The sequence below is a fragment of the Salvelinus fontinalis genome, chromosome 25 (genome assembly GCF_029448725.1).
Source record: "Salvelinus fontinalis isolate EN_2023a chromosome 25, ASM2944872v1, whole genome shotgun sequence".
Classification (NCBI taxonomy): Eukaryota; Metazoa; Chordata; class Actinopteri; order Salmoniformes; family Salmonidae; genus Salvelinus; species Salvelinus fontinalis.
Window position 1 is genome coordinate 34,665,928 of NC_074689.1, and position 12,500 is coordinate 34,678,427.

At 47.8% G+C, this 12,500-nt stretch overlaps 1 protein-coding gene across 1 annotated transcript in view; it reads right to left on the bottom strand.

The window, feature by feature from the left end:
* The window catches only part of LOC129823350 (neurobeachin-like), a 402,752-nt gene that overhangs the window by 67,007 nt on the left and 323,245 nt on the right, over positions 1 to 12,500 (bottom strand). Inside the window, exons 36-37 of the mRNA XM_055882274.1 lie at positions 10,139 to 10,258; positions 932 to 1,065 (exon numbers count right to left, since the gene is read on the bottom strand). Of these exons, the coding sequence (XP_055738249.1) occupies positions 932 to 1,065; positions 10,139 to 10,258 (254 nt within the window). The remainder of the gene's footprint in view (positions 1 to 931; positions 1,066 to 10,138; positions 10,259 to 12,500) is intronic.

The window sequence follows — 12,500 nt, forward strand, 5'->3', positions numbered from 1 at the left end:
AGAGAGAGAAGGGAGGGGAGAGAGAAAGAGAGAGAGAGAAGTGAGGGGAGAGAGAGAGAGAAGGGAGGGGAGAGAGAGAGAGAAGGGAGGGGAGAGAGAGAGAGAGAGAGAGAGAGAGAGAGAGAGAGAAGGGAGGGGAGAGAGAGAGAGAAAGAGAGAGAAGGGAGGGGAGAGAGAAAGAGAGAGAGAGAAGGGAGGGGAGAGAGAGAGAGAAGGGAGGGGAGAGAGAGAGAGAGAGAGAGAGAAGGGAGGGGAGAGAGAGAGAAAGAGAGAGAAGGGAGGGGAGAGAGAAAGAGAGAGAGAGAGAAGGGAGGGAGGGGAGAGAGAGAGAGAAGGGAGGGGGGAGAGAGAGAGAAGTTACTAGAACGCAGAGAAGAAAGGTTTTAAGACAATGAGACAGAGAGACAGGATTGACAGTGAGACAGAGAGACAGTGGTTGAGACATACAGACAGACAGGAAGCAGGTGGAAAGTGGGTACACTCTTTGGTACAAGATACTGTACATGTTTCAATACAACTACACTGTAGTACCAGGGTGTACAGGAGAATGTACTACATCATTAATATAGTAAACTGCAGTAGGAACATGAAGCACTTTATACTGATAGTCTTGTTTATTCAGCCTGCAAAGTATTATCATCGATCATACCTGATGGGTAAGGTAGCTAGCCAATAGAAACACACACACACACACACACACACACACACACACACACACACACACACACACAGACACACACAGACACACACAGACACACACAGACACACACAGACACACACACACACACACACACACACACACACACACACACACACACACACAGCAGAGCGCAGTGTGAGCAGTGACAGCAGCGCGGTGAGAACTGGACAGTGAATGGGGGACTCACTCCACATAGAGACGCCAGGTAGAAGATAAAGGCGTGTACAGCACCTGTACCTTCAATGAGCAGCTCCTGGCCGTGGCTACCCAGCAGGGTCCTAGAGAGGAACGGAGCAAAGTCCACAAAGATCTCCCTCAGCAGGGGGGCCACCTTCTCCAGGGCACGCTCCAACTTAGTGGTGATACTGTAGAGGGGGAGAGAGGGGGGGAGAGAGAGGGGGGAGAGAGGAGGGATGGAGAGTAGAGAGGGAGGAGGGTGAGGAGAGAGAGGGAGGAGGGTGAGGAGAGAGAGGGAGGAGGGAGAGGAGAGGAGAGGAGAGAGAGGAGGAAAAGGAGAGGAGAGGGGAGAGAGGGATGAAGAGTAGAGAGCGAGGAGGGAGAGGAGAGAGAGGGAGGAGGTAGAGGAGAGAGAGGAGAGGAGAGAGAGGAGGAAAAGGAGAGGAGAGGGGAGAGAGGGATGAAGAGTAGAGAGAGAGGAGGGATGGAGAGTAGAGAGGGAGGAGGGTGAGGAGGGAGAGGAGAGGAGAGAGAGGGGAGAGAGGAGGGAGAGGGGAGAGAGGAGAGGAGAGAGAGGAGGGAAAGGAGAGGAGAGGGGAGAGGAGGAAAAGGAGAGGAGAGGGGAGAGAGGGATGAAGAATAGAGAGGGAGGAGGGTGAGGAGGGAGAGGAGAGGAGAGAGAGGGGAGAGAGGAGGGAGAGGGGAGAGAGGAGAGGAGAGAGGAGGGAAAGGAGAGGAGAGGGGAGAGAGGGGAGGAGAGAGAAGAGAGGAGAGAGAGGGATGGAGAGGAGAGAGGGGAGGAGAGAGAGGGGAGATATGGGGAGGGAAAGGAGAGGAGAGGGGAGAGAGGGATGGAGAGTAGAGAGGTAGGAGGGAGAGGAGAGAGAGGGGAGGAGAGAGAGGAAGGAGAGGAGAGAGGAGAGGGGAGAGAGGAGAGGGGGGAATAGAGAGGACAGGAAGGAGAGAGGTAGAGGAGACAGACAATCAGTTGACCAGTAGAAGAGACTCAGCCTTATCCACTGACAGCATGGACGTTATGACAGGGTTATGACAGTCCTTATGACATGGTTAGTACAAATTAGTCTGTTTGATGCTCGCATTGCCCCAAAAAAGATGTAATGCAAACCTATAGCTTGTTTTAGTGTACTGGGGGTCGATATCGGATTGAATGACTAGCACTTAGGCAAGCAGACATTTGGGTGTGTGTGTGTGTGTAAATTAGTTACTATAGAAAATACGCTACTATGCAAGAGCACTAAGAAGCAGCAAGTTAGCCTAGCATATAAAAGCCTACGTCCATTTATATACAGTACCAGTCAAAAGTTTACACACCTACTCATTCAAGGGCTTTTCTTTATTGTTACTACTTTTCTACATTGTAGAATAATAGTGAAGACATCAATACTATTAAATAACACATATGGAATCATGTAGTAACCAAAAAGGTGTTAAACAAATCCAAATATATCTGTATTTTATATCTATATTTTATAGATATATTTTATATCTATATTTTAGACCAGCTTCATGAGGTAGTCACCTGGAATGCATTTCAATTAACAGGTGTGCCAAGTTAAAAGTTAATTTGGGGAATTGCATTCCTTCTTAATGTGTTTGAGCCAAACAGTTGTGTTGTGACAAGGTAGGGGTGGTATACAGGAGATAGCCCTATTTGGTAATAGACCAAGTCCATATTATGGCAAGAACAGCTCAAATAAGCAAAGAGAAATGACAGTCCATCATTACTTTAAGAAATTAATAATTTTGAAAGTTTCTTCAAGCGCAGTCGCAAAAACCATCAAGCGCTATAATGAAACTGTCTCTCATGAGGACCGCCACAGGAAATGAAGACCCAGAGTTACCTCTGCTGCAGAGGATATGATGAAACTGTCTCTCATGAGGACCGCCACAGGAAAGGAAGACCCAGAGTTACCTCTGCTGCAGAGGATATGATGAAACTGTCTCTCATGAGGACCGCCACAGGAAAGGAAGACCCAGAGTTACCTCTGCTGCAGAGGATAAATTCATTAGAGTTACCAGTCTCAGATTACAGCCCAAATAAATGCTTCACAGAGTTCAAGTAACAGACACATCTCAACATCAACTGTTCAGAGGAGACTGTGTGAATCAGGCCTTCATGGTCGAATTGCTGCAAAGAAACCACTACTAAAGGACACCAATAAGAAGAAGAGACTTGCTTGGGCCAAGAAACACGAGCAATGGACATTAGACCGGTGGAAATCTGTCCTTTGGTCTGATGAGTCCCAATGTGAGATTTTTGTTTCCAACCGCCGTGTCTTTGTGAGGCGCGGAGTAGGTGAACGGATGATCTCAGCAGCGATACGCCATCCCATCTGGTTTGTGCTTAGTGGGACAATGATTTGTTTTTCAACAGGACAATGACCCAAAACACACCTCCAGGTTGTGTAAGGGCTATTTGACCAAGAAGGAGAGTGATGGAGTGCTGCATCAGATGACCTGGCCTCCACAATCACCCGACCTCAAACCAATTGAGATGGTTTGGGATGAGTTGGACCGCAGAGTGAAGGAAAAGCAGCCAACAAGTGCTCAGCATATGTGGGAACTCGTTCAAGGCTGTTGGAAAAGCATTCCAGGTGAAGCTGGTTGAGAGAAATGCCAAGAGTGTGTAAAGCTGTCATCAAGGCAAAAGGTGGCTACTTTGAAGAATCTCAAATCTAAAATATATGTTGATTTATTTAACACTTTTTTGGTCACTACATGAGTCCATATGTGTTATTTCATAGTTTTGATGTCTTCACTATTATTCTACAATGTAGAAAATAGTACAAATAAAGAAAAACCCTTGAATGAGTAGATGTGTCCAAACTTTGACTGGTCCTGTAGATATATATATAGATAGATAGAGAGATAGAGACAGGGAGGTGAAGTTTAAGCATAGTACTTCAGGGTTCAATGTTCAGGGTTAGTGTTCAGGGTTCATGGTTAGTGTTCAGGGTTAGTGTACAGGGTTAGTGTTCAGGGTTTAGGGTTAGTGTTCAGGGTTATTGTTCAGGGTTTAGGGTTAGTGTTCTGGGTTAGTGTTCAGGGTTAAGGGTTAGTGTTCAGGGTTAGTGTTCAGGGTTAGTGTTCAGGGTTTAGGGTTAGTGTTCAGGGTTAGTGTTCAGGGTTAGTGTTCAGGGTTTAGGGTTAGTGTTCAGGGTTATTGTTCAGGGTTAGTGTTCAGGGTTAGTGTTCAGGGTTAGTGTTCAGGGTTTAGGGTTAGTGTTCTGGGTTAGTGTTCAGGGTTAAGGGTTTGTGTTCAGGGTTCATGGTTAGTGTTCAGGGTTAGTGTACATGGTTAGTGTTCAGGGTTAGTGTTCATGGTTCAGGGTTAGTGTTCAGGGTTAGTGTTCAGGGTTAGTGTTCAGGGTTTAGGGTTAGTGTTCTGAGTTAGTGTTCAGGGTTAGTGTTCAGGGTTTAGGGTTAGTGTTCAGGGTTAGTGTTCAGGGTTTAGGGTTAGTGTCCAGGGTTAGTGTACAGGGTTATTGTTCAGGGTTTAGGGTTAGTGTTCAGGGTTAGTGTTCAGGGTTAGTGTTCAGGGTTTAGGGTTAGTGTACAGGGTTAGTGCTCAGGGTTAGTGTTCAGGGTTTAGGATTAGTGTTCAGGGTTGGTGTTCAGGGTTTAGGGTTAGTGTTCAGGGTTAGTGTTCAGGGTTAGTGTTCAGTGTTAAGGGTTAGTGTTCAGGGTTAGTGTTCAGGGTTCATGGTTAGTGTTCATGGTTAGTGTACAGGGTTCATGGTTAGTGTACAGGGTTCAGGGTTAGTGTTCAGGGTTAGTGTTCAGGGTTCAGGGTTAGTGTTCAGGGTTTGTGTTCAGGGTTAGTGTACAGGGTTCAGGGTTAGTGTACAGGGTTCAGGGTTAGTGTTCAGGGTTAGTGTACAGGGTTCAGGGTTAGTGTTCAGGGTTAGTGTTCAGGGTTAGTGTACAGGGTTCAGGATTAGTTTTCAGGGTTAGTGTTCAGTGTTCAGGGTTGGTGTTCAGGGTTAGTGTTCAGGGTTAGTGTTCAGGGTTAGTGTTCAGGGTTAGTGTTCAGGGTTAGTGTTCAGGGTTAGTGTTCAGTGTTCAGGGTTAGTGTTCAGGGTTAGTGTTCAGGGTTATTGTTCAGGGTTTAGTGTTAGTGTTCTGGGTTAGTGTTCAGGGTTAGTGTTCAGTGTTCAGGGTTAGTGTTCAGGGTTAGTGTGCAGGGTTAGTGTTCAGGGTTAGTGTTCTGGGTTAGTGTTCAGGGTTAGTGTTCAGGGTTTAGGGTTAGTGTTCTGGGTTAGTGTTCAGGGTTAGTGTTCAGGGTTAGTGTTCAGGGTTAGTGTTCAGGGTTTAGGGTTAGTGTTCAGGGTTAGTATTCAGGGTTTAGGGTTAGTGTCCAGGGTTAGTGTACAGGGTTATTGTTCAGGGTTTAGGGTTAGTGTTCAGGGTTAGTGTTCAGGGTTAGTGTTCAGGGTTTAGGGTTAGTGTTCTGGGTTAGTGTTCAGGGTTAGTGTTCAGGGTTAGTGTTCAGGGTTAGTATTCAGGGTTAGTATTCAGGGTTTAGGGTTAGTGTCCAGGGTTAGTGTACAGGATTATTGTTCAGGGTTTAGGGTTAGTGTTCCGGGTTAGTGTTCAGGGTTAGTGTTCACGGTTTAGGGTTAGTGTTCAGGGTTAGTGCTCAGGGTTAGCGTTCAGGGTTTAGGGTTAGTATTCAGGGTTAGTGTCCAGGGTTAGTGTTCAGGGTTTAGGGTTAGTGTTCAGGGTTAGTGTTCAGGGTTTAGGGTAAGTGTTCAGGGTTAGTGTTCAGGGTTAGTGTTCAGGGTTAAGGGTTAGTGTTCAGGGTTAGTGTTCAGGGTTCATGGTTAGTGTTCAGGGTTAGTGTTCAGGGTTCATGGTTAGTGTACAGGATTCAGGGTTAGTGTTCAGGGTTCAGGGTTAGTGTTCAGGGTTTGTGTTCAGGGTTAGTGTACAGGGTTCAGGGTTGGTGTACAGGGTTTGTGTTCAGGGTTAGTGTACAGGGTTCAGGGTTAGTGTACAGGGTTCAGGGTTAGTGTTCAGGGTTAGTGTAGAGGGTTCAGGGTTAGTGTTCAGGGTTAGTGTTCAGGGTTAGTGTACAGGGTTCAGGATTAGTTTTCAGGGTTAGTGTTCAGTGTTTAGGGTTAGTGTTCAGGGTTGGTGTTCAGGGTTAGTGTTCAGGGTTAGTGTGCAGGGTTTAGGGTTCAGGGTCAGTGTACAGGGTTAGTGTTCAAGGTTTAGGGTTAGTGTTCAGGGTTGGTGTTCAGGGTTAGTGTTCAGGGTTAGTGTTCAGGGTTAGTGTTCAGGGTTCAGGGTTAGTGTACAGGGTTAGTGTTCAGGGTTAGTGTTCAGGGTCAGTGTACAGGGTTAGTGTCCAGGGTTAGTGTACAGGGTTAGTGTTCAGGGTTATTGTTCAGAGTTAGTGTTCAGGGTTAGTGTTCAGGGTTAGTGTATAGGGTTAGTGTTCAGGGTTAGTGTACAGGGTTCAGGGTTAGTGTTCAGGGTTAGTGTTCAGGGTTCAGGGTTAGTGTACAGGGTTAGTGTTCAGGGTTAGTGTTCAGGGTCAGTGTACAGGGTCAGTGTACAGGGTTCAGGGTTAGTGTTCAGGGTTTGTGTTCAGGGTTAGTGTACAGGGTTCAGGGTTAGTGTACAGGGTTTGTGTACAGGGTTAATGTACAGGGTTAGTGTTCAGGGTTAGTGTACAGGGTTAGTGTTCAGGGTTAGTGTACAGGGATAGTGTTCAGGGTTAGTGTACAGGGTTAGTGTACAGGGTTAGTGTACAGGGTTAGTGTACAGGGTTAGTGTTCAGGGTTAGTGTACAGGGTTAGTGTTCAGGGTTCATGGTTAGTGTTCAGTGTTCAGGGTTAGTGTACATGGTTAGTGTACAGGGATAGTGTTCAGGGTTAGTGTTCAGGGTTAGTGTTCAGTGTTCAGGGTTAGTGTACATGGTTAGTGTACAGGGTTAGTGTTCAGGGTTAGTGTTCAGTGTTCAGGGTTAGTGTACATGGTTAGTGTACAGGGATAGTGTTCAGGGTTAGTGTTCAGGGTTAGTGTTCAGTGTTCAGGGTTAGTGTACATGGTTAGTTTACAGGGTTAGTGTTCAGGGTTAGTGTTCAGGGTTAGTGTTCAGGGTTAGTGTTCAGGGTTAGTGTTCAGGGTTAGTGTTCAGGGTTAGTGTACAGGGTTCAGGCTTAGTGTACAGTGTCCGGGGTTTGTGTACAGTCGGCAGTCACTAAATGGTCAAGCTAGAGAGGACAAAATTCGAACAAGTAGTAAGTTAGAGGTTAGTAAGGGTTAGGGGTTAGTAAGGGTTAGAGGTTAGTAAGGGTTAGGGGTTAGTAAGGGTTAGGGGTTAGTAAGGGTTAGAGGTTAGTAAGGGTTAGAGGTTAGTAAGTGTTAGGGGTTAGTAAGGGTTAGGGGTTAGTAAGGGTTAGGGGTTAGTAAGGGTTAGAGGTTAGGGGTTAGTAAGGGTTAGGGTTAGTAAGGGTTAGGGGTTAGTAAGGGTTAGGGGTTAGTAAGGGGTAGTAAGGGTTAGAGGTTAGTAAGGGTTAGGGTTAGTAATGGTTAGGGGTTAGTAAGGGTTAGAGGTTAGTAAGGGTTAGAGGTTAGTAAGGGTTAGGGGTTAGTAAGGGTTAGAGGTTAGTAAGGGTTAGAGGTTAGTAAGGGTTAGGGGTTAGTAAGGGTTAGGGGTTAGTAAGGGTTAGAGGTTAGTAAGGGTTAGAGGTTAGTAAGGGTTAGGGTTAGTAATGGTTAGAGGTTAGTAAGGGTTAGAGGTTAGTAACGGTTAGAGGTTAGTAAGGGTTAGGGTTAGTAATGGTTAGGGGTTAGTAAGGGTTAGAGGTTAGTAAGGGTTAGGGGTTAGTAAGGGTTAGAGGTTAGAACGGGTTAGAGGTTAGTACGGGTTAGAGGTTAGTAAGGGTTAGAGGTTAGTAAGGGTTAGGGTTAGAGGTGAGTACGGGTTAGGGTTAGTAAGGGTTAGAGGTTAGTACGGGTTAGGGTTAGTAAGAGTTAGAGGTTAGTAAGAGTTAGGGTTAGAGGTTAGTACAGGTTAGTAAGGGTTAGGGTTAGTAAGGGTAGAGGTTAGTACGGGTTAGAGGTTAGTACGGGTTAGTAAGGGTTAGGGTTAGTAAGGGTAGAGGTTAGTACGGGTTAGAGGTTAGTAAGGGTTAGGGTTAGTACGGGTTAGGGTTAGTAAGGGTTAGAGGTTAGTAAGGGTTAGAGGTTAGTAAGGGTTAGAGGTTAGTAAGGGTTAGAGGTTAGTAAGGGTTAGGGTTAGTAAGGGTTAGAGGTTAGTAAGGGTTAGTAAGGGTTAGGGGTTAGTAAGGGTTAGAGGTTAGTAAGGGTTAGAGGTTAGTAAGGGTAGAGGTTAGTAAGGGTAGAGGTTAGTATGGGTTAGTAAGGGTTAGGGGTTAGTAAGGGTTAGAGGTTATTAAGGGTTAGAGGTTAGTACGGGTTAGGGTTAGTAAGGGTTAGAGGTTAGTAAGGGTTAGAGATTAGTAAGGGTTAGGGTTAGAGGTTAGTAAGGGTTAGAGATTAGTAAGGGTTAGAGATTAGTAAGGGTTAGAGGTTAGTAAGGGTTAGAGATTAGTAAGGGGTAGAGGGTAGTAAGGGTTAGGGTTAGAGGTTAGTTAGGGTTAGAGGTTAGTAAGGGTTAGAGGTTAGTAAGGGTTAGAGGTTAGTAAGGGTTAGAGGTTAGTAAGGGTTAGAGATTAGTAAGGGGTAGAGGCTAGTAAGGGTTAGGGTTAGAGGTTAGTTAGGGTTAGAGATTAGTAAGGGTTAGAGGTTAGTAAGAGTTAGAGGTTAGTAAGGGTTAGAGGTTAGTAAGAGTTAGAGGTTACTAAGGGTTAGAGGTTAGTAAGAGTAAGGGTTAGAGGTTAGTACGGGTTAGAGATTAGTAAGGTTAGAGGTTAGTAAGGGGTAGAGGCTAGTAAGGGTTAGGGTTAGAGGTTAGTTAGGGTTAGAGGTTAGTAAGGGTTAGAGGTTATTAAGGGTTAGAGGTTAGTAAGGGTTAGGGTTAGAGGTTAGTAAGGGTTAGAGGTTAGTAAGAGTTAGAGGTTACTAAGGGTTAGAGGTTAGTAAGGGTAAGGGTTAGAGGTTAGTACGGGTTAGAGATTAGTAAGGTTAGAGGTTAGTAAGGGGTAGAGGCTAGTAAGGGTTAGGGTTAGAGGTTAGTTAGGGTTAGAGGTTAGTAAGGGTTAGAGGTTAGTAAGGGTTAGAGGTTAGTAAGGGTTAGGGTTAGAGGTTAGTAAGGGTTAGGGTTAGAGGTTAGTAAGGGTTAGGGTTAGAGGTTAGAGGTTAGTAAGGGTAGAGGTTAGTAAGGGTTAGAGGTTAGAGGTTAGTAAGGGTAGAGGTTAGTAAGGGTAGAGGTTAGTAAGGGTTAGAGATTAGAGGTTAGTAAGGGTAGAGGTTAGTAAGGGTTAGAGGTTAGTAAGGGTAGAGGTTAGTAAGGGTTAGAGGTTAGTAAGGGTTAGCTGTTAGTAAGGGTTAGAGGTTAGTACGGGTTAGAGGTTTGCAAGGGTTAGAGGTTAGTAAGAATTAGAGGTTAGAGGTTAGTAAGGGTTAGAGGTTAGTAAGGGTTAGAGGTTAGTAAGGGTAGAGGTTAGTAAGGGTTAGGGTTAGTAAGGGTTAGGGTTAGAGGTTAGTAAGGGTTAGGGTTAGAAGTTAGTAAGGGTTAGAGGTTAGTAAGGGTTAGGGTTAGAGGTTAGTAAGGGTTAGGGTTAGAGGTTAGTAAGGGTTAGAGGTTAGTAAGGGTTAGGGGTTAGTAAGGGTTAGAGGTTAGTAAGGGGTAGAGGTTAGTAAGGGTAGAGGTTAGTAAGGGTTAGAGGTTAGTAAGGGTTAGAGTTTAGTAAGGGTTAGGGTTAGAGGTTAGTAAGGGTTAGGGTTAGAGGTTAGTAAGGGTTGGAGGTTAGTAAGGGTTAGTGGTTAGTAAGGGTTAGGGTTAGTAAGGGTTATGGTTAGAGGTTAGTAAGGGTTAGGGTTAGAGGCTAGTAAGGGTTAGAGGTTATTAAGGGTTAGTAAGGGTTAGAGGTTAGTAAGGGTTAGAGGTTAGTAAGGAGTAGAGGTTAGTAAGGGTTAGAGGTTAGTAAGGGTTAGAGGTTAGTAATGGTTAGAGGTTAGTCAGGGTTAGAGGTTAAAATCCCATCTAGGATTACAACATGCTATATATAGTCCTTTATATCATGGCCGATAGGCTGTTTCAGGGGTTATAGAGGTATCGTCTGGGGTTAGAGGTCGTAGGTAGTGGTTGGGGTTAGGTGTCCTTGCCTGAGACACTGTCCTGCATCACGGGGGGCCGTCTGGAAGCCTGCCAGAGAGCTAAAGGGCTTGAGCTCGGGGGGCGTCAAACCGCTACACAGGGCACTCTGCTCCACCTCACAATAGACACTGCAATACACAAACACACAAACACACAGATTAAAGCAGCACACACTCACTGAGTCCTGACTCATAAGGGGAACAGAGGACTGAGTCCTGACTCCTACGGGGCACAGAGGACTGAGTCCTGACTCATAAGGGGAACAGAGGACTGAGTCCTGACTCATAAGGGGAACAGAGGACTGAGTCCTGACTCCTACGGGGCACAGAGGACTGAGTCCTGACTTCTAAGGGACACAGAGGACTGAGTCCTGACTTCTAAGGGGCACAGAGGACTGAGTCCTGACTCCTACGGGGCACAGAGGACTGAGTCCTGACTCCTACGGGGCACAGAGGACTGAGTCCTGACTCCTAAGGGTCACAGAGGAGTGAGTCCTGACTCCTACGGGGCACAGAGGACTGAGTCCTGACTCCTACGGGGCACAGAGGACTGAGTCCTGACTTCTAAGGGGCACAGAGGACTGAGTCCTGACTTCTAAGGGACACAGAGGACTGAGTCCTGACTTCTAAAGGGCACAGAGGACTGAGTCCTGACTCCTAAGGGGCAAAGGAGACTGAGTCCTGACTCCTAAGGGACACAGAGGACTGAGTCCTGACTCCTACGGGGCACAGAGGACTGAGTCCTGACTCCTACGGGGCACAGAGGACTGAGTCCTGACTCCTACGGGGCACAGAGGACTGAGTCCTGACTCCTACGGGGCACAGAGGACTGAGTCCTGACTCCTACGGGGCACAGAGGACTGAGTCCTGACTCCTACGGGGCACAGAGGACTGAGTCCTGACTCCTACGGGGCACAGAGGACTGAGTCCTGACTCCTACGGGGCACAGAGGACTGAGTCCTGACTCCTACGGGGCACAGAGGACTGAGTCCTGACTCCTACGGGGCACAGAGGACTGAGTCCTGACTCCTACGGGGCACAGAGGACTGAGTCCTGACTCCTACGGGGCACAGAGGACTGATTCCTGACTCCAACGGGGCACAGAGGACTGGGTCCTGACTCCTAAAGGGCACAGAGGACTGAGTCCTGACTTCTAAGGGACACAGAGGACTGAGTCCTGACTCCTACGGGGCACAGAGGACTGAGTCCTGACTCCTACGGGGCACAGAGGACTGAGTCCTGACTCCTACGGGGCACAGAGGACTGAGTCCTGACTCCTACGGGGCACAGAGGACTGAGTCCTGACTCCTACGGGGCACAGAGGACTGAGTCGTGACTCCTAAGGGGCACAGAGGACTGAGTCCTGACACCTAAGGGGCACAGAGGACTAAGTCCTGACTCCTAAAGGGCACAGAGGACTGAGTCCTGACTCCAACGGGGCACAGAGGACTGAGTCCTGACTCCTAAAGGGCACAGAGGACTGAGTCCTGACTCCTACGGGGCACAGAGGACTGATTCCTGACTCCTACGGGGCACAGAGGACTGAGTCCTGACTCCTACGCGGCACAGAGGACTGAGTCCTGACTCCTAAAGGGCACAGAGGACTGAGTCCTGACTTCTAAGGGACACAGAGGACTGAGTCCTGACTCCTACGGGGCACAGAGGACTGAGTCCTGACTTCTAAGGGGCACAGAGGACTGAGTCCTGACTCCTACGGGGCACAGAGGACTGAGTCCTGACTCCTACGCGGCACAGAGGACTGAGTCCTGACTCCTACGGGGCACAGAGGACTGAGTCCTGACTCCTAAAGGGCACAGAGGACTGAGTCCTGACTCCTAAAGGGCACAGAGGACTGAGTCCTGACTCCTAAGGGGCACAGAGGACTGAGTCCTGACTCCTAAGGGGCACAGAGGACTGAGTCCTGACTTCTAAGGGACACAGAGGACTGAGTCCTGACTCCTACGGGGCACAGAGGACTGAGTCCTGACTCCTACGGGGCACAGAGGACTGGGTCCTGACTCCTACGGGGCACAGAGGACTGGGTCCTGACTCCTACGGGGCACAGAGGACTGAGTCCTGACTCATAAAGGGCACAGAGGGCTGAGTCCTGACTTCTAAGGGACACAGAGGACTGAGTCCTGACTCCTACGGGGCACAGAGGACTGAGTCCTGACTTCTAAGGGGCACAGAGGACTGAGTCCTGACTCCTACGGGGCACAGAGGACTGAGTCCTGACTCCTACGGGGCACAGAGGACCGAGTCCTGACTCCTACGGGGCACAGAGGACTGAGTCCTGACTCCTACGGGGCACAGAGGACTGAGTCCTGACTCCTACGGGGCACAGAGGACTGATTCCTGACTCCAACGGGGC